Raw genomic sequence first — 20,293 nt, 5'->3', positions numbered from 1 at the left:
CTCGGATGCAGGAAGTCGTGGGTTTGACCCCTGGTCAAGTCATGCCAAAGACTTATATAAATGGTATTAACAGCTGCCTTGCTATGTGCTCAGTGTTAAGAGGTTAGTGTTAGGACTGGTTGGCCTGGTGTCAGGATAATGTGACTGGGTGGGACATGATGCCTCAGTGCTAGACATCACTATAAACTGCCCAACAGCAGACATCATAGCGATATAACTGAAAAAGGTTTAAAACTATGTTAAGAAACCAAATCACATGCACGCACACACACACAACACACACACACTTGTTGGCAGATGAATCTAGGAGACTTCCTTAGAGGCAATTCCTGCTATTCCAGCACAAGGGATGCCTTCTCCACAGCAGCCGAGAGATTCTTCACCTTCATGCTTGACTCACTTCAAGTAATCACTCTGCCACTTAGACATCCAACATGGCCACAACAGTTTGAAAATCTTAATGCTACTGCTTTTGAATGGATAGTCAGATCGGTTTAGTTTTCACTCAAACGCTTATGATGTTGAGTTGGTCTTAAATGAAAATGATGCCAATCTGAGATACAATATGTCCACCAGAGCAGCTAATTAAAAATCTTGTTATTACTGAAGAATATCACCACTTAAAAAAAGAAACGTTCTTATCTTGAAATTCTGGAAATTCTTTTGGCCATTAGAGCATCATTCCCTTCCAGGGTCCTTGTTTGTCCTTTTGTCCATCAGGATGAGCTTGTTTAGTGTTTTATCATTTAATGTTTCATAAAGAGATTTTTTGGTTCATAGTTTTTTTTCTCCCATTTTGTAGGTCAGAAAAAGAAGTCCAAAAAGAGACTTGGAATAGGAGGTCCTGTCAGTTATTCTCCAGTTCCTCCCCAGAACTCTAGGCCACCAGGGGATCTAGGCTACCGGCATCAGCTACATCAGTCATACATTCAGGGTGGTCATAGCAGTGCCCAAGGTTGTTCAGATCAGATGTATTCTGGCCAGGAATATCATAGCTATGGAGGTTTCCAGAACTTCAGTGGCCAGGATTGGACACCAGGAATGCTGCAACAGCATCAGCAACAGCAACATGGCTATTCACCAGGAGTGGGACACCAAATAATGGGATCTCCACCTGAGGCTGGAATACAGTCACACAGTATACGTGTTTGCCATGGACAACAGCAGCATAGTAATACTCAGCTTCAAAGTGGGAAACCTATCCAAGAGAGTGCAGTAGCAACCGCAGTGTCACAGCAGCAGATCGTTAATTCAGGCTGTAGACAACAGCAGTATAATGAGTCTGTTTCACAAGCAGAGAAACAGGCAAGCAGCAGTTCTCGAGGAGTCATGAACTTCAAACGGCAAGCACCTAATTCTTCTCAAAGGCAGCAGCAGTTCAGTAACTCTCAGCACCAGATGGGAGGACAAGCAACTGACAGTAATAATAGAGGAATAATACATTTGCAACAGCATATGCGACATTCTGTTCAGGATTATCAGCAACAGGTCAGAGGGCCATTTAGTGGACCTGCTTTACATCAAGACAGTTCCAAAGGAGACCATCAGAGAAATCCTGGAGTAGCAATGCAGCATCAAAGCAGCTTTCAGAATATGGGGATGCAGCATGGCAGTGTAATGTCCTTTCCACAAAAGAGAAATTCCCAAGAATTAACACCCATAGGAAGTGCTGTAGGTTTTTCTGCCAGTGGAAATTCTCAGCATTGGAGGGGACAGTCGCAGGCTTGGGGAAACCAAATACACTCACCTCCTATGCAAATGAGCATGACTTCCTCTAATTTTCAGAGACAGTATGGCAGTCAAGGGAACAGTGGAAGCCAAAATCCAAGCCAGGCCTACCCTGGTAACCAGAAATCTGGAGCTGCATTTTCTCAGCAACAGCAGCAGTTTGCAGGGTACAGTAGACTAAATACAGTGTCTTCTGGATACATGTCCCATGAGCAGATGTTGAGTCCTGATGGGAATTCAACAAACCCTTTTTATCCTGAAAGCCCTCCATTCAGTGGAATACAGCACAGCTATAATCAGGGATGGATGCACTCAGGTCAGCACACTCAAGACAGTGGTGAAAGTCCAGGTCAAAGTTATGGAGCTACCAGCAATGACATTTCCCAACATTCTCCTATACATATACACAGCACTCAGTCACATGGATTCTCAAGTGGACAAAGCTCCATGTGTGCTGCTCAGGGTCAGGGCTACATGCACAAAGATAGTTCTTCACATATCCAGCAAGTTAACAGCCGGTTGGGCCACTTTTCTCAAAGCTGTCAATCACCAGGAACCTTAAGCAGCTCGGTGATCCCATCTAGTCAGCGAAGCTACCAATCATCTCAGGGCCTTTGCAGTCCTCAGCAGGAGAAGCCCACAACTGCTTTACACAAACTTGTCATGGATGACTCCTCACAAGATATGTCTGCTTCAGCCTGCAGTGAAACATCCCAGCGGAGCCTGAGTTGCAGCTCGACTCAATCCAGTGCATCACCTGGTTTGTCAGAGAAGCAACAAGCTGTTGGACCAATTCCCAACAGCTCTTGCTTGTCCAAGTCCTCATCTTCATCTCTTGCTTCTTTGCTGTTTGAATCAGCACAAGAGGACAATGTAAGCAACACACCTTTAAAATCTCAGGGCAAAAATAGACCCACAGGCTTGTGTAATTTAGGTCTGAATGATAGTCAGATTGACCTGTTTCCAGAGTCGTCACCCAGGCAACAGCTGCAGTATCCAAAGAACCAGTATGAGATGATGATGAGCCCAACAGTTTATGAGGCAGATTGCGGTTTATCAAATGACAGAAGGAATAAGGCTTCCATGCAATCAACCAAAATTGCTGCATCACTGGGTGACAATTGCCAGTCTAGTTCAAGCATACCTGAGAATGGTGGGTTTTCTTGTCTCACAAGTCTTCAGTCTCTTGTTGGAAGTGTTAGTCGAGATTCAAGATATGGAGTGAATTTTACATCAACTAATATAAAAACTTCAGATGTTGATCATTGGGACAGTTCCTATGGTTTAGAGTCAAGTCAGCAACCTTCATCTCAAAACTGGCATATTTCAGACAACTTTAATGAACAACCTCAGTACATGGACATCAGCAACTCTTTTAAATCTACCTCAGCCATAACTGCAGCACTCTCAACATCCATTATGTCTCAGCCTACACTGCAGAGGTCACTTAGCTTGCCTGCAGAGAAGGGAAAGAAGGGGCGCATAAAAAAACTTGGGCTGACAACACGACCCAGGTCTTTCTCAATCTTACATGATATCACATCTCCCAACTTATCATACACATTTAAGTTTCATGTCCCTTCACCTATAATCAAGCGTTTGAAGCTTCAGAGTTGGAAAAATGGGGATTCCTCCAGCAGTAGTGATATCAGAGTAGTCAGGATGCATCCCAAGGATGCCAGGAGATACAGCTTGCTCAAAATAGGAAGTGAAATTGTCAGAGTTTATAAACTGTCAGAGGCTGAGATTCTCAAATTTAAAAATGATTTGAAGTTAAGAACAATTTCCAGTAGCAAAAATAGGTCAGTACCATATGTTGAAAAGTCAGGTTGCAGCTTAGACTTGAACATTCACTATAGAAATTTTCATTCATCAGCATCCAATCAGGAGTCAAACAGGAATCCTCATAGCTCTTCATTTCATTCAGAACATTTGCCATCCTTTGGTAACATGTCACTGCCTCACTCAGATCTCTGGTTAAATGAATCCTTTGAACCTCAGTTTAGTACTTTTAATGTGAAGAATTCAGGTTATAAGACAAAACGGGGAAGTAACAGCAATGGAGAACCAGATAGTAATATTCCAAAACCTAGGAGGGGAAGGCCACCCAAACAGAATTCTGAAAAATCTAAAAAAGCTGAACTTATAACCTCAAAATTTCCTTTCTTAGGGAAGAAGATGGCCAAGCGCATGAACCGTCAAGCACCAGTTTTGGACCCAGAACTTGAAGAAGATTCTAATGTTGTTATAAAAGATGTCAGTCTTACAGATGCATCAGATGGGACATTGACACCTTTGAAATCAAGAACACCTGTGGCTGGTAGAAGCCCTGCACAAAGTGCAGCCCCTTTGGAGTCCAATAGCACCTTTGTGGAACTGGAAACCACAGATAATAAGGAATTCCTTGAGACTAGACTGAAGTCAATAGACAGGGATGAGCTTGGTCTCATAACAAATTCAAACAAAATATTCTGTAGTGACTTGTGGTGTGAAAAAGACCAAGGATTAGTAATGAAGGCATCACATGTAAGTGAAAAAGAAACAAGCTTTAGTGATAAGGATCAGGACCAGGTCAGTGGCATTGAACCAGCATTTGAGGAAAAGCCCCCAGATCAGGTGATGGACACAAACGATTACACATGGAGAGAAAAAAATGTAGACTCCAGTAGTAATTATGATTTAGTTATGGATGAGAAGGATTCCAACGATAAAATAAGTTCAGAAGGCTTCATTTTGACAGGGGAAGTTTGTAAGCCCATTATACAGATGGAAGTTGATTCAGAAAAGTGTTCTGATGAAAAGAGCAAGGACTTGACACATGAAGACAGTTCAGATTCTAGGAATTTTAAAGAATTTGCTAATGATCAAAATAGTGTTTGTGAGAAGGAGAAGAAAATATTAATGTCTTCTGAAACAGATCATCGACAAAGAGACAAGAACATATCTCCTCATGGCCATGCAAGGAGGTTTGATGATATAGATAAGGAAGCATATTCTATTGAGCCTGCAGCAAAGATGCTTGAACCATCGCCTGACACACACATCTCAGAGGATTTACCTAAACATCATGATGAAGCTACTGTTGGTAGTGTCAATGAAAGCCATGCAGAAATTGTTTCTTGTAGAATTGATATTTCTGGGGATATTGGAGAACAGGATGATGCTGTTGGCCTGGTAGAGAAGAAATCATATTTTGAGCATAATCTTCATCAGGCTGCAGATCTGGATTCCGATATGCTGCACAGTGGAGAAATAGAAGGTCCTGTGGACACAAACCATGAGAAATTAGATGCCTCACATTGCAGTCTGCAGGGAGGCAAGATCGATGATTATCCTTGTAGTACCGAAGCACACATTTCCAGTCCTGAAGGTTGTGAAGCAGAGACTGAATCTGTCAGTCCATTTTTAGACAGTTTAAATAAAGAGTCGTGTGTTAGTCATCAAGAGGACTGTCAGTATGAAACTGCTCAGACCAAAGAAACATCAGATGACACAACTGAGAATGTAGAAGTAACAAATAATGAAAAACAGGATTTACTAAGTTCTAAAAATAATTCTAAAACCATATCAGATCAAAGTCAGTCCATAAATGAAATTCCTGATCAGGTATTGGAAAAGAATGTTAAAGAATCTTCCCATGTAGATACTTCACTTAAGAAGGTTGATGAAAAAGATTTTATGTCTTCATATGAACAGTTTGTGAATGAGGGAACATGTGGACTTAATGGAAGTGTGTCTCCACTGATAGAGCAGCAGGATGCAAGGATACATAACGAGGAAGCTTTTAATGATATGAAATTCATCCAGGAGAGGACAGGAGTTTCTAATAATGAGGAATGCAAAATGGCAGGAAAGGCTGATAATCATAGTGGGGGACGTTCATTCACAGGTCTTCGCGATTTGTTTTACCTTTCTCAAACAGACGGTTTACAATGTGTTCCTGACAGTTTTGCAATGAAAACAGAATTGGAGTCTCAGAAAAATAACAATATAAATTCTTATGTTTGTGAACCGAAAAGGCGTGGAAGACCAAGAAAGAGGTCTTCAAAGTCAAGCAGTTTAGATAGTGTTGATTCAGGGGCCAGGACCTACCGTTCCAGAAGGAAGATGTCAACTGTTAGCTATGCAGAACCCAACTTAAGTGCATCAGAAGAAGAGGAAATGCATGGAGGATCCCCCAAAAAACAAAGGATAAACAAGAAGGAAGAGAAAAAGCGTGAAGACTCCCCACAAGGAATAGCTGGTATAGACTATATAGTGACGGGAAGGTTTAAAGGTTACAAGGAAATGAGAGTTGTCCTAGAGCAGATAGATGTAGATGAGGATGAATCAGTTAGTGCTAAGGGGTTCCTTACAAGTCTGGAACAAAATTCAGTACTTGTCAGAAGGAATTTAAGTCCTCCTAGGCAGAATACAATTAATAGTATGATAGTCATTGGAGACACTTCATTAAGTCCCTCATTAAAGAAAGATTTACAAATGTCTGGTACAGGATTTACATCTGAATTTCAGAAATTCCTTGCAGCCTCATTATCTCTAGGATCTGAATTTGGTCTTTCAAAGAATAGTAATGCTGAAAGGGTAAATAAACTGTCCTTAAGAAATTCTCATAAAGACAAGACCAAGCTTAAAGAAGAAAAGACAAATTCCTCTGACATCATTCCTGACATGAAGCCAGTTGCCTCTTATTTAGAAGAAGAATCAGCTCCTGGTGGAAATAATCCTTTAGGAAAAAACGGTGAGTTTCAAAATTCCACTGATGTAATCACATGTATCAATAATGCAATTGAGAAAATTTCAGATGGTAAAAGTGTTGAGTATGATTCAGAATTTGGGGTAATTGATCTTAAATACACGTTTCCCAGAAAATTCAGCAAACATTCTATACAACAAAGAAAAAGTGTTGCTGCAGATGAAGAAAGCAAAGATTCAAATAAAAGGAGGAAGAAAAATTCTTCCATGCATGCCAGGTTGAGTAGAGCTTTTATAAGTAGAAGGCCACGTCGAAAGAAAAATACTCCACCTGGTGGTGGGAAACTAATGAGTAGTTTGTCTGTCCTGCATGAAGCGACCTTAGCCAAACTAACAACGGGTGAATCTTATACTGAGGTTGTTGTAGACCTCAAAAGTGCATCTGATAGGCAAGATGTCATTGAGAAAACAAGGCAAGAATTGTATTCAGATTGTAATGTTGATGACACAATAAATTATGATGATGCAATGTTTAAAATGGCCTACCTCTCACCCCTTTCATCTGACAAGGAAAGTAAGTCTCCTCCTCTGCCTCTCTCTCCAGAGGAACTTATCAGAAAGGCACAGAGGAATGAACTTGGTAGAATTGGTCAGTTCCCATTCGGCACAAGAACTAAAGATGAGCAGCTGTTGACCAGTGACAAGGCCAGTTATATTTCAAAGTTGAGTTTTCCTCATGGTCATGGGACCAGTGATTCTACCAATGCATCTGGTTCAGACAGTGATACAGATCTTATAAAAAGCAGCACTGATGTAGTACAGCAAGAAAAAAGGAACAGTAATTCTGTGGGTGTAGTGGGCCCAGGTGTTGGAGTTAGGAAAGAAGATCAGTCCAAATCTCCTAGTAGGTCTCCAAAAACTGCTGTAGTCAAGCTGACATCACTCACTTTGAAGGACATTCAAAACTACTGCTCAGAGGGGAGTGAGGGGATGCAGGGGAAAGTTGAAGAGTCCATCACACTCCAAGATCTGGGTCCTCCAAATATCCCACGCTTTTCACCACGCCACATTCCAACTGTCAGCACTAACATTAGCACACATCCACATCTCACCCAAAATAGGTCCCCACGAGTGTCAGGTTCATATAGCTGCAGTGATACTGATGCCCATCACAGAAAGATGACCCCTCTTTTAAAAGTGCCTCCTCCATCCATTGAAGAGATTCATGACTGTGATAACAGATCTGGACCACCTACCCTACTGCCACATAAGTCTCCAGGAGCTTCTGTGTCAGAGTTGGGTAGAGTAAAAGCGGAAGATGTCAGGACCTGTTCATTTGGACCTGTATCTGATAGAGATAGACATTTTTCAACAGGATGCTCCCTTGCTGCTAGCAGTTCTTCAGGTTCCATCAATATTGTCCACAACGATGAATTTAGTGACATCAGTGATGCTGAAAGTGATTTGTCCAACTCAACTGATAACCTGTATGCACCATTTGACCTTTCCAAGAAAGGTCACACAGGAACATGTGACAGGTCATGTGAGAGGTTATGTGATAGTTCTAATCCAGGGAAAACTTCAAAGACAAACTTTCATCATACTGAGCATCTTTCTGTGACAGATAGAATACATGAAAATAATTACTGTAAGATAGCAGGGCAAAGGTTGTATGCAGCAGATGTGAGTGGGAGAAACGTGCATGACTCATTCATTGGAAAACCTTATAATTATTATTCAAAAACAATGGACTTATTTTCACCAAAATCTATGGCAAACAATGGACCAGATGCCATCATGAGACAGGATAAATCTCAGCTAATTTCCCAAGGAGAAAGTAAGAAAAGAGTGCCTTTAGATACTTACAATATTGACTTTAACATGGAGATTTCAGGGGTGGAAAACCAGTCATTAACTTCATGTAAACATGTCAGTTATCCAGACATCAATATGGAACTAAGTCTGGATAGATCACCAGAGCATAGCTTCAGTAATGCTCAAATTGTTTTTAACACTGACAGTAGAGCATATACGGCTGATAACAGAAAAGCTATGCCATATGTTCTTGACACTGTAGACAACAGCTTGTGTGGTCTTGAAACGAGACAGTCAGGGCTTGAAGATACAACTTCAGGAAAGAAGAGATCAAGTGATAAGGAAGTTATGTCAGTCCAGGAGGAAGCACTTGACCTCAGTCAGCAATCTGCTTTACACAAAACGGTGGGGACTGGTTCTTGCATTAGAGGAAACACAAATAATTTAAATAGGTCAAATGATGTTTCTAAGAAGACTGATGGTTCCTCATCAGATAATCCAATAAAGGAGGCAGACTCCTTCAGTAATAGAGAAGGAGAAAAGAAAAGTGATGAAGATAATAAAGGTAGACAGCAGACTGTCAGGTCTCTACTGAATGCTAAGTCTTGTGACATCATAACCCCATTAAAACCACCTCCAAGCATGGAGAGTGTCAGGCTTTCTGCTGTTTCTCTAGGATTAAATTCTGCTTTTGTTCAGGAGGCTTTCTATGGTAGACCTGAGGATGCTGTGGAGAGACCTAGGTAAAATTTTAAAACTTTGGGACCTGTTTGCTTGCAGTGGCATGGATTGAACTTCTTCACCCTTTCTTTTAAAGTTTTTCAGATATGTTTAATTTTTCTTTTGCAACTATAATGCACAAAGGGGTTTTATTTGACTAAACTGGAATTTTGATTTTAGTAATAATTGTATTTAGGAAATGTTTGCAAAATTTTCCTGCCACAATAATCGGAAGACAATTGATGGATAGATAGTTTTGGGGTTGGATCTGAAATGTTAAGAGAAGTTTGTTCAGTATTAAAATACTTTTGAAGACTGATATCCAGTTCTTATTTTAAAGCATAATAAACTGGTAGGCCAATAACATACAATTTAGCATTTATAATTGGGCCATTCTCTGCTGCAAAGTTAATTAAAACCTTTTTTGCATGGGTTATAGTTTGATATTTTTATTTTTTATATTTTTTTAGTAAGTATCTATCTTGCACCTTTTTATTTGAGTTTGATTGAGTTTGCTTGTATTAGGTTTTCATTGCCTGTTTTGATCTTTAGATCTTAGTGCCCAGATCTTAAACGTAGAAGAGCAATGCCTGGCATAGTTTAATTCTTTCTATCACTCCATATATCTGGCTGCCAATCTACCTATCTGTCTGTCTGGCTGTATCTGTTAGTAAGTTGCACATTCTTACTTTATCCATTGATTAGTATCCTTACTTACCATTGCATAGATTGATAAATATTCAGTCCCATTAAATTCGACTTGTCTAAACAGCTAAAGAGAAAAATGCACGCACTTGTATTGTGACAAAAATCTCATATTTTCGTTGGTTTATTAATGTCTGGTGATATAACCAGATGGATATATGATCATCCAAGAAGGGCAGGAGGTGTTACTTCTTTTGGATTGGTCAATGTAGGTTTCAAGTGGAAAGATAGAATATAAATATTCAAATTAAAAATGCATGATTACAAAACCAATATTTATAATGTACAATGTAAATAGTTATTATCATCGGCAAATTTAAAAAATAATGGCATATTAGGAATAATCATTATGACAGAAATTGTACAATTTGCATGAAATCTATTTATATGAAATTTTTAGATTAGCTTTACATTCTTGGTAAAGAATCTTTTCCTTGGCATACACTAAAGAAAACTCGGAAGTTGACAAACTTTGGATGGTATATAGAGAATCTCAAATGGGTGATGATTTAATATTGAATTTATGAAACAAGTTGAATAATGTCCAGCTTTTGCAGGCTTTGGCAAGAAAAAGTTGGACATAATTTCTGAGTTTCATTAATTTAATATTAAACCATTACCCATTTGAGATTCTGTTTATCACATAGGTTTTATTTTTAAGGGTAATAGTTTAGAGAGACAGAAGAAATAATGTCTTTTATACTGGCTCAGAGGCTACACCTTTCATTTGTTGTATGTAAAAGAAACATAACCCCACATGCTAGATGAATTAATAATTTGCAGTTCTATAACCAGTAAAATTTTAAAATAGATTTATAAAAAAATGTCCTTCCAGATCAACAGAACATTTGTCACATATCATTTTTCAACACTGGATCTATGCTGGAAATGTCTGTGTGATGTCACATTTAGTAGAGACTGGTTAAGACAGATGAGCCAAATACATCGGTTTTGATGGGAATGTTTGGATTGTTTCTACCTAAAGTTTGTCATTTTCATGACTGAGCATTCCATTTGTTAGATTATCATGTGAAGGTGATTCTGGATGCAGAAATATCAGATTTACTGTAAAATTATTTGACTTTTTTTATTTAGAGCCAGAATTGCATCACATAATAAGAAACATTAACTGACTGGAGCTATTTTACTGTGTAAAAATGCTGTGGTTGGATAACTTTCTGTTGGGAGACTGGCACATATCCACATTTTTCTCGAAACAGAAGTGAGTTTATTTGCTTCTTCAAGTTGACATTTAAACTATGCTTTTCATAGTGTGGTGTCAGTGTTATTGGCCCATCTCCCCCAGCCCTCTATTTGCTGACTGATGTCCTTAGTTTTATTTTTAATGAGCCCTTGTGGGGTACGTTGGTCATATTCCAACAGACATGGCTTTTTTCTAATGCTGTTCAGGCTATTGATTAAAAGACTGGCTACCAAAATGTTGATATTAATACCAGTACAGTAGTTAAAGAAAAGGTTCCAGAAGGCAGGGTAAGCCAAATCCCTGTTGCAGCCAGTCAGTAAAGAGAATGCTGCACAAGAATTTCATGTGCTTACTTAGACCAATCAGACTCGTATACAATATTTTAACATATTGTCATATCAAAAATAATAAACTGTGCAGACTATGTGTAAGGTGTAGCAACTATGTGTTAAAGACATGTCACAAATGGCTGACATTGCAGTAATCCTCATCTGACTGATAATGAATTTCTGCTATGAATTTGAAGCAGCAAGTGAGAGATTATCAGCTGAAGACAATTTTTCATAAACATTACACCGTCTAGTCATAAACTTAGTATGGCTATCAGTAATAACTGACTATACAAATTCACACACACACACACAGAGTGATCAACATGAAATTTACTTTTATTCCTCATAATGGTAAAAGTTTACACAGTTACCTTGTTTTTGTTAAATATCCAATTTTTCTTTCACAAGTGTGTATTTTCTAATTAAATTTTGGTACTGAGATGACATTGAATCATGAAAAAAAAAAGAAAGTTCCTGACAAATTACTGAAGGAGCAGATCAGTAGATCTGGGTCTGTGCTATTGTTTTGAAATCTTGTTTAGATTAAGACTATGATGTACAGGGATGCATCTGAGACACGATTTTGTAAATCCATCAAAAATTTAAAATTTCATGCATAATATTTTAATCTTTGTATGAATAGTTGAGCAAAAATATGGATCAGGTACATATTTTCATGAACAATGCAATGTTTTATTTCTTTTTAAATATAGAAATTACCTGGTTTGCTCCTGTATTGTGTCGCTGTTGCATTTCAGTCTTGTTGAAGGGCAATGTTAGCTGAGAGAAACCATATTTGGTTTCATTAAGAAAATGAACATTTTGGCTAATGTGATTGGACACATTCATTTCATTAAAGAAAATGCACACCTAGCTCAGCCAACTCTAGCTACTGTCATTCTTCCAAATGGCAATTGCCAGTTTGAAAATATAAACCAATGATTGTACCTGGATTTATTTTATTAGGAAAGGATATCACAGCAAGTTTTGACTCGATAGAGTAAACAGATTCTAAAACTATGCAACAGTACCAATATTGGCTGCCCAGTATGTGAGATATTCTTGAAAATTTGGCCTTTGTTCATGCTGCGATATCAGAGCTCCACAGCACTGACTCTCAGCAGTTTAAGGTATGGACACTAATGATATTAATGTCAATAAGTGTATATCATGCATGTTGTTAAGAAATGTGTGGTCTTAGAATCCTTTTATAAATTTTAAGAAACTGGATGTATTTATGGAGATTTTTCATGTCTTTGGAACTTTCTTTTGGCAGCAAAGTTTAAACATTCATTGTCATTTGAAAACTCCAGGATCATGATGGCCAGATAAGTGTAATATAGAAATGCAGCCGAGTTAGGTTATGGTTTTTACTGGCAATAGTTTTAAAAACTAAGAAAACATTAGGACATGAGCTAAAGACAGAGAATATGAATTTTCATTTTCATATTTTAACACTGAAAAAAGGGATACATTGTGGTGCTTTTTGTTCTGCTTTCAGTTCTAGTTGCTTTTTTGATGCCCAGTTGAGTGACCAGCTTCATCCCTCTTTTTTCAGCCTCAAGTGGAAAATGCATAGGTTTACTGATGCAGAAAAGAGATAATTACAATTTATACATGCCTCTAAGACGAGCCCAACTGCAAACTGCACAAACCTAGATTTGATGGTGCATAATACGCTGGATGATTTAGGTCTGTGCAGATTGTTTAGAGTAATTAGTAGAACAAAAAGCATAGACTCTAATCTGTCATTGCATTTTGTGATAGCAGATCAGGGTCTGTGCTACTTGTAGTTGGGGGGCCCCGTGTGGCCGAGTGGTCTAAAGCGCTCTCCGTTATGGATCACTGCCATCTCACCTCTGTCTGCGTGGGTTAGAGTCTAGGATTTGGCCAATGTGGGTATGTAAGAAAGTTTGCTAGTAGCTTCTCGTGGGTCAGTGGTTCTTCCTGGGTTCTAACTCCACCAATAATACTGGCCGCCATGCATAGCCTATCGTGTGCTGAAAAATGGCGTTAAACCCCACAACAACAGCAGCAACTTGTAGTTGGACAACAACAACAACAACATTATTGGTTATGTCATACCAATTAGGAAAATGGGCAAAGTGCCTCTCCCAAAGGCAGACTGAGACAGCCGACCCATGCTGGCCGGTACAGGTACTGACCCAGTGACCCTTGGATTTTAAGTTGGATACTTGACCAATTGAACAACTTTGGCTCCCTTTTGAATATTCATGCCCTATTACTATGCAGCTGTTGTTGTTTGTGAAGTTTTACATATTTTATTTGACTTGTGTAATTGGCAAACATTTGAATGCCTGTGAACATTTTGTGAGTTACGTTACTGTCAGGTGAATTATTGGGGATTAAGGATACACTGCAGAAATTTGTACAGAATAATGACTGTTTTGTTTCAATGGAGGGCAGATCACACTTGCCAAGAAAAGGCTGTTATTTTGAACATTTTTCGATAACCAGGACATAAGGCATAGTAAGCTGACAATGTAACCCATTGTCCATCATCTTTTCAAAAAGTGCTTGACCAGTTAGTTCCAACATTTATAAGGAGCATTTAGCATCAGTGTTCTTTAAAATTTATGCAGATGTTGCTAAGCTGCTGTTAAATGGCCCTCATTACTAAAAGAGAACAACTTTAAAATTATTTCTTCTTCATGGCAGAATTTGACCATGTTTGACCAAAAGAATCATGGCATAGAGGGCTTCCATACTGGTTCAAATTATGCCAAGCCACCATCAAATATCGTACCTTTTACTTACAGTAGAAAAATCTTTAAATGACTTGTTTTTCAAAAAGTGCTTGGCAGAACTGGATCAGATGTGACTACAAGCATTTTGTCATTAAGACCTTTCATTTCTATACAGATGATGCTGATCCACCTTAAACATATGAGCACAATTACAAAAATAGGAACAACCTATCAATAACTTGACTCATTAACCCTGGAGATTTTTGTCATTTTTGCTTGAAATACAAGTAGGAAACCCATTTTGGCAGCTGCTTTTAAATACATCCAATAAAATCTGTGTTCAAGTGATCTCCGTTCGCCTGATGCCTAGTTATGTTAGGTTTTTCATTGGTTATTTCGCTTGCGCATGTGCAGAAGGGTAAAAGTTTGACCCTTTTTTTAAATTTTTGCTTATTGGACCCATCATTTTTATATCCTGACCACTTTTTACTTGAAATCTTGAAATCCCCAACTTATTCTACTTTTTGCAAAGGTTTGCCTGTCCATGTGCAGTTCAGACCGGTCTGCCGTAAAACTGAGGCCAAAAAGTCCAAAATCCAGACACAAAATCCAATTCCAATGATGGGCAAATTTTGTGTGTAAAATGTCTGGTCCCAAAAGAATACATTTTTTCTTCTGTATTTTGTAATGCGAGTAGAAAGTCCAGATTATTTGGTTTCCTTGTAGAACTTTGTCTACGTTTCTGTAATGCTGTCCATTTTTGCTGTATCTTAAATGACCTTGATGCTTCAGAGCTCAGAAGTAGGGTACTACCTCCTGACACACAAAAGTGCCACCAGGGTTAATGAGTTAAAAACAATTTAAATTATTTTATAGAGTTTTGACAGAGAGCATCATGGCATGGGGAATTTCAGATTTGTACAGATGATTCTGATGTGCAGTTCAAATTTGGAATCTTTTACTTGATGTATAAAAATGTTATGCGAGTTTTTCTATTAAAAAAACACCAAACAAATTGTGCCAGTTTGGATATTTCATGCAAAATATCATTGCTGCCATGTTGTGCCTGCACGAAGCTACTAGGACAATATCAATCATATGGTTAATCTGAAACTTATTTGAGCCCAGGGTAATGAAGATTAGTGAATGTACCTTGGCTCTGCAAGTCCCCTGCTATGTTACCAATGGTGAGGACTTAAGAGCATAGGTCAAATACAGTCATTTTAGCGCATTGCTCAAAAAGTCATTTTACAGCATAGGTTAAATATATAATAACTTTAAAGCAAATGTCAGATACATATTGCTACAGATTGGAATAACTCCCAAATATGTCAGTTTAATAATACAGTTTTATAAGTGACCACAGCTTTAAAAATTCAAGAAATAGGGACAGCAGACTTTTTTGATTTCCTGGAAAAAATGATAGAAAGTGTGGGGCTGCTTTGGTTTATTGGTTAGTAAAAGACATGTACAGACTCTCAAACAAAAGCATTTTTGTTTTCAATTTACCATCTTTTCATGGCGAATCTTGTCATTATTTTTTTAAATGACATATTGATGAAAAATTATTGTTTTGTATTATAACATAGGCCTAAAGGGTATATTACATTGCACGATGTTTAAATTTTTATAAAAACGTTATGTAAACAATGTCCAAATAAAACATACAAATTAGAGCAAAGGGGAGGTTTTGACGTGTTTGATATTCATTTATGGATTTAGATGGGATTCAGATAAATTACATAAGTTCATTATGGTGCCAGCATCTGGTGTTTCATTCAAGAGGATTTTTTTCAGTCTAGCATGCAATCTTATAAATAAAAAGTGTGTCATTTCAAACCAGAAAATGTGGATATGATGGTTTTTCTCCTTAAGAATATGAAGTCATACAGTCTTGCACTGAATGTTGATTGAATGACTCTGTTGTACCTACATGCATTACCTTAGTCAACACGATGAAGACTCTTAAGTTCAAAGTTGGAAATATACAGAATTTCTAGTTATAAACAATTATTGTTAATGGTAATTAAGTTCATCTAATTATAGTCATGATTAAGTGGTCCTTGTCGTGTATCTATTATCTAGTCATTACATCATTTACATGATAAATGATTTTACCCGTTCATCTGTTCTTTTTTTCTTGTTATAAACAAATAAACATCATTTTGATTTGTTTTTTATTAACCTGTTCTTGTTATAAACAGATGAATGCAATTTTGATAATTTGATTCTTCTTTAACCTGTTTGTTATTAACAAATGAACACGTTTTTTTAATTGATTTTTATTTAAAGAAATATAACAGACAACAATCCTAAATAATTATAAAAACTTTGTTTATATACAAGTTAGACCCTAGCTAAAATTGATGTGCTACTTTTATCGTTTCTATTATACAGCAGCCAAATTTGATTAATTAATAATAAATCATGGATGAGTTGTAATCGATGATTGATCAGGAAATTTCAACCAATTCCCAGCACTAGGTTAATTGTAGAACACATGTCAGATACATAGAAATTTTGAAACATGTGTCAAATATGTAGTAATTTTTTAGCATAGGTCATAGTATATAGTCATTTGCACACGTCTTGTACATAGTTAGTTGGAGCACAAGTCTGATACATAGTCATTTGGAGCACAAGTCTAATGCATATATATTTGAAGCACAAGTCTAATACATAGACATTTGGAGCACAAGTCTAATGTATATATATTTGAAGCACAAGTCTAATACATAGACATTTGGAGCACAAGCCTAATGCATAGTCATTTGGAGCACAAGTCTAATGCATAGACATTTTGCAGCAAATGTCAGATTGAAATATCTTTGAGCATTGCTCAAAATACATAGCCTTTTAGAGCATTGGTCAAAATACATAGTCATTTTAGAGCATTGGTCAAAATACAGTCATTTTAGAGCATTGGTCAAAATACAGCACTTAAAGCTGGCTTTAAAGTATTTTAGTAATGATTTTAATCAAAAGAAATTTGCTAACATGTTGAAAAATGATATTAGAACAATTAAAATGCAGCATGGCTAGAACCCAACATTTTTTCAACCATGTAAGTTTTATTTGATTTTCTGTGGGATTTTTCAAATAAAATTCACACATATTTCTGCCCATGTTTCATTTAAAGTGATTGAAAATAATTGGTGCAGAAATAACCTTAAGGAAGTTTCAAGTGCCAGGACATAAAGATATGACGTTTTAAATTGTCTATGCATTTGACTCAGCTCCAGGTCCCCACTATCATTATTGGTATGTGTAGCATAGAACTTGTTGAGCTTAAATAACCTTGCCAATTAATTTATTTCTCACACAAAAACAATATCAGTGGTGGACATAATTTATTTGAAATGAAACTTAAATTCTCAAAGATTATCTGATATTTTGCAAGAGTATAATTATTTTTAGATGAATGTGTCAATCTTTGAGGGTCATGTTGATGATTAGGACTCTGCCTTATACTTTAATGAAATTGGGTTTTTAAAAATTTGTTTTCATCATTCAGTTTTGTTTTCAAATAATTTTTATTAAATGTATTTCTTTTTTTAATTTACTAACAGCATTTTTATTTATTTTGAGTTTTGTTTTGAATGTAGATTGTGTCATTGCATGTCCTTGTTTGTATCGTTGTAGGGAGCTTGGTGGGCGATTGTTGAGAGTCCAGTCAAAAATGGTGAGCAGTTACCTCTGTAGCTTGCATAGAATCACATCTGACTTTCACCTCTGCTTTGACCTTGACCCCTGCAGTTGCAGTTTTTTGTTCTTACTCTCATTCTTCTACATTTGTTTGTGTTTTTGTATCGGTCAGAACTATAGCCTAATTTGGATTTGTTCTGTTTGCTTTGCTGTCAGTGAGTGTAGTATAAAAATGAGTCCTGATTCTCATAATCCTTCATGCATCATCTGTTGCATTACAGGTATTTCACATTAGACTTGAATTAATTTTAATTTTGTTTTAGACAGTTGTATCACCTTATAACTCCAGTGAATTGAAATCATTCTGGCATTAGTTTTCCATTCGTGATTTCAAGCAATCAAAAAGGCAAAAGATCAAAAGTTATTAGTGCAAATTTCTGGCTGTTATGTCAGCAAAAGGTCAGAGGTCAAAGAGGCTAACAGATAAGCCAGATAAGCGTCATATTTTGCATAGATTTTTTTTTATCATTATACATTAGAATTTGTGTAATTTGACTGTATGGGGAGCTTTTAATTTAGGCAAGGTTGGAATGTGATACTCGATTTCAAATTCATTCCATAAATAGAAGCTTGTTCAAGTGTTCATTTGATGTGAAATGTATGAAATGAGTTTAATAACATTATATGCCTTGAGCTGCTAATAGTGAGTGGTATATTGTTTATTCAGTCTTATAAATCTCATATCAGATGAATGCGAGTTGCATTACTCAGGGGGCCCCGAATGGCTGAGTGGTCTAAAGCGCTTACCTTTATGGATCATTGCCATCTCACCTCTGTCTGCGTGGGTTCGAGTCTCGGGCTCGGCAAACATGGGTATGTGAGAAAGCATGCCAGTAGCTTCTCATGAGTCAGGGTTCTTCCTCCACCAGTTATATTGACCACTATGTATAGACTATCTTGTGCTGAAAAATGGCATTAAACCTTACAACAACAACAACAACAAAAAGCATTACTCGGCGATATTGATCTGTGATTTAGCTAAGTGTTATGGCATCATGCAACAGATTTGTAGGATAATGACATCATGATGCTAATAAAGGTGAACAGTTATGTGATAAAAACAAACCAATTAAATTATTTTAGCCAGTATTGAGAGAAGGCCATAATACTTGAGGGATGGATTAAACAGGTTTCTGTTTATAGCTACAATTACAAATAATTACAAAGTTTTACTGATTACAGAACACACACTGTTGTTATGCAGAATATTGATGATAATTAGGAAACCATGATATTTTTATGAACAGAGTTTATGTTTTGTTTCTTGTGCATGTCACAATGTCATTTTCTGCAGTAATTGCCATTATCACAATTCCAATAGATGTTGCTAGGCAATAATTTATGCCATCAGCCTTTTAGTCGGACTGTGCAATACTATGGGTGTTTGCAATTTTTAATATACACACTGCTTACATTTAGGGCTTCATGATTTGGACATCGTGTTAGCAGGATTACACAAAATGAACTTCTGTAAGACAAATTAGACCACTCTGGTAGCCCAGTGGTTAAAGCATCTGCCTTGGATGCTGGAGGTCATGGGTTTGAACCCTGGCTGAGTCATATTGGAATGATAAAACTGGTACTTGCAGCTGCCTCTCTTGGCACTCAGTACTAAAAGGTTACTGTTAGGACTGATCAGCCTGATGTTAGGTTAATGTTACTGGGTGGGACATGATGCTGTATGTCTACAGCATGATGCCCCAGTGCTAGATATCGCTATAACCTATAACACTCCAGACATCTTAGCGATATGACTGAAAAATAATTAAAGCTACATTAAAAATCCAAAACACACACACACACTAAGACAAATTAAAGTTGGCCTGCATATTTGTATGCATATGTTGATGGCCTTTTTCAACTTTTAGGCCATTACAGCAATTTTTCAGTTGTTGAGCTCTACTGGTCATAGACAGAAGAGTTTATGCAATGGCCTTCTTTTACAGTGTCAGTTATTTATTTGCATAAATTATCACTACTGTATCTTAATTACTTGGAGCATTGCGCAGAAATTTGACACACATATTCGTCTCAATTCCAAGTTGGTCCTAAATGACAGATGGTTCCCTCATATCCAGTATGGCTTTCATGAATATAGTTTGATCTCAGCTACTCGTAAATGGATTGTCATAGCGATACAGGTTTTTTGCAGAAAGATTTCTTATGATATCTTGTTGGACGTAAAAGAAAATGATGATTTGACATCCAGTATGACTGCCATAGCGGCCATTGTCATTTTGGCAACTTCTGAATGGATGGTCATATCGACATGGTGTTTTCACTACAAGAATTCTGATATCTAGTTGGTCCTAAATGAGAATGACACACCTCAGGTTTCATTTTGACTTTTTTTTATAGCTATTTCTCCAGAATGGATAGGTGTAGTGTCATGGGTTCTTTAATAAAAGACTTCTTATGATACCTGGTTGTTCTTAAATAAAACTCTGCTGATCTATCTTTTGGCAGGTTGGTTTTAAGTAGCACTTTTAACACAATATTGCATATATCATGCAAATGAAATGGTAGCAAAGTGCCTTTACTGAAGCACATACTGTGACAGCCAACCTGTGATAGTCATCATGGGCATCAAAACAACGACTCTTTGATTATCAGTTCTATACTGTACTAACTGAACTGTTGAGGTTCCTGGTGCAGATCAGACCTCTAACATGATGACCATTATG

General features: G+C 37.3%; 1 protein-coding gene across 1 annotated transcript in view; it reads left to right on the top strand.

The window, feature by feature from the left end:
• LOC149786819 (uncharacterized) overlaps window positions 1–20,293 on the top strand; it is a 184,647-nt gene that overhangs the window by 95,982 nt on the left and 68,372 nt on the right. The window contains exons 15-16 of the mRNA XM_089977328.1: window positions 803–8,978; window positions 17,547–17,586. Coding sequence (XP_089833454.1) covers window positions 803–8,978; window positions 17,547–17,586 — 8,216 coding nt within the window. The remainder of the gene's footprint in view (window positions 1–802; window positions 8,979–17,546; window positions 17,587–20,293) is intronic.

The sequence above is a fragment of the Sinohyriopsis cumingii genome, chromosome 12 (assembly GCF_028554795.1).
Source record: "Sinohyriopsis cumingii isolate HCF-2022 chromosome 12, ASM2855479v2, whole genome shotgun sequence".
Classification (NCBI taxonomy): Eukaryota; Metazoa; Mollusca; class Bivalvia; order Unionida; family Unionidae; genus Sinohyriopsis; species Sinohyriopsis cumingii.
Note: the sequence above shows the minus strand (reverse complement) of the source record. Positions and strands in the feature narration are given on the sequence as shown.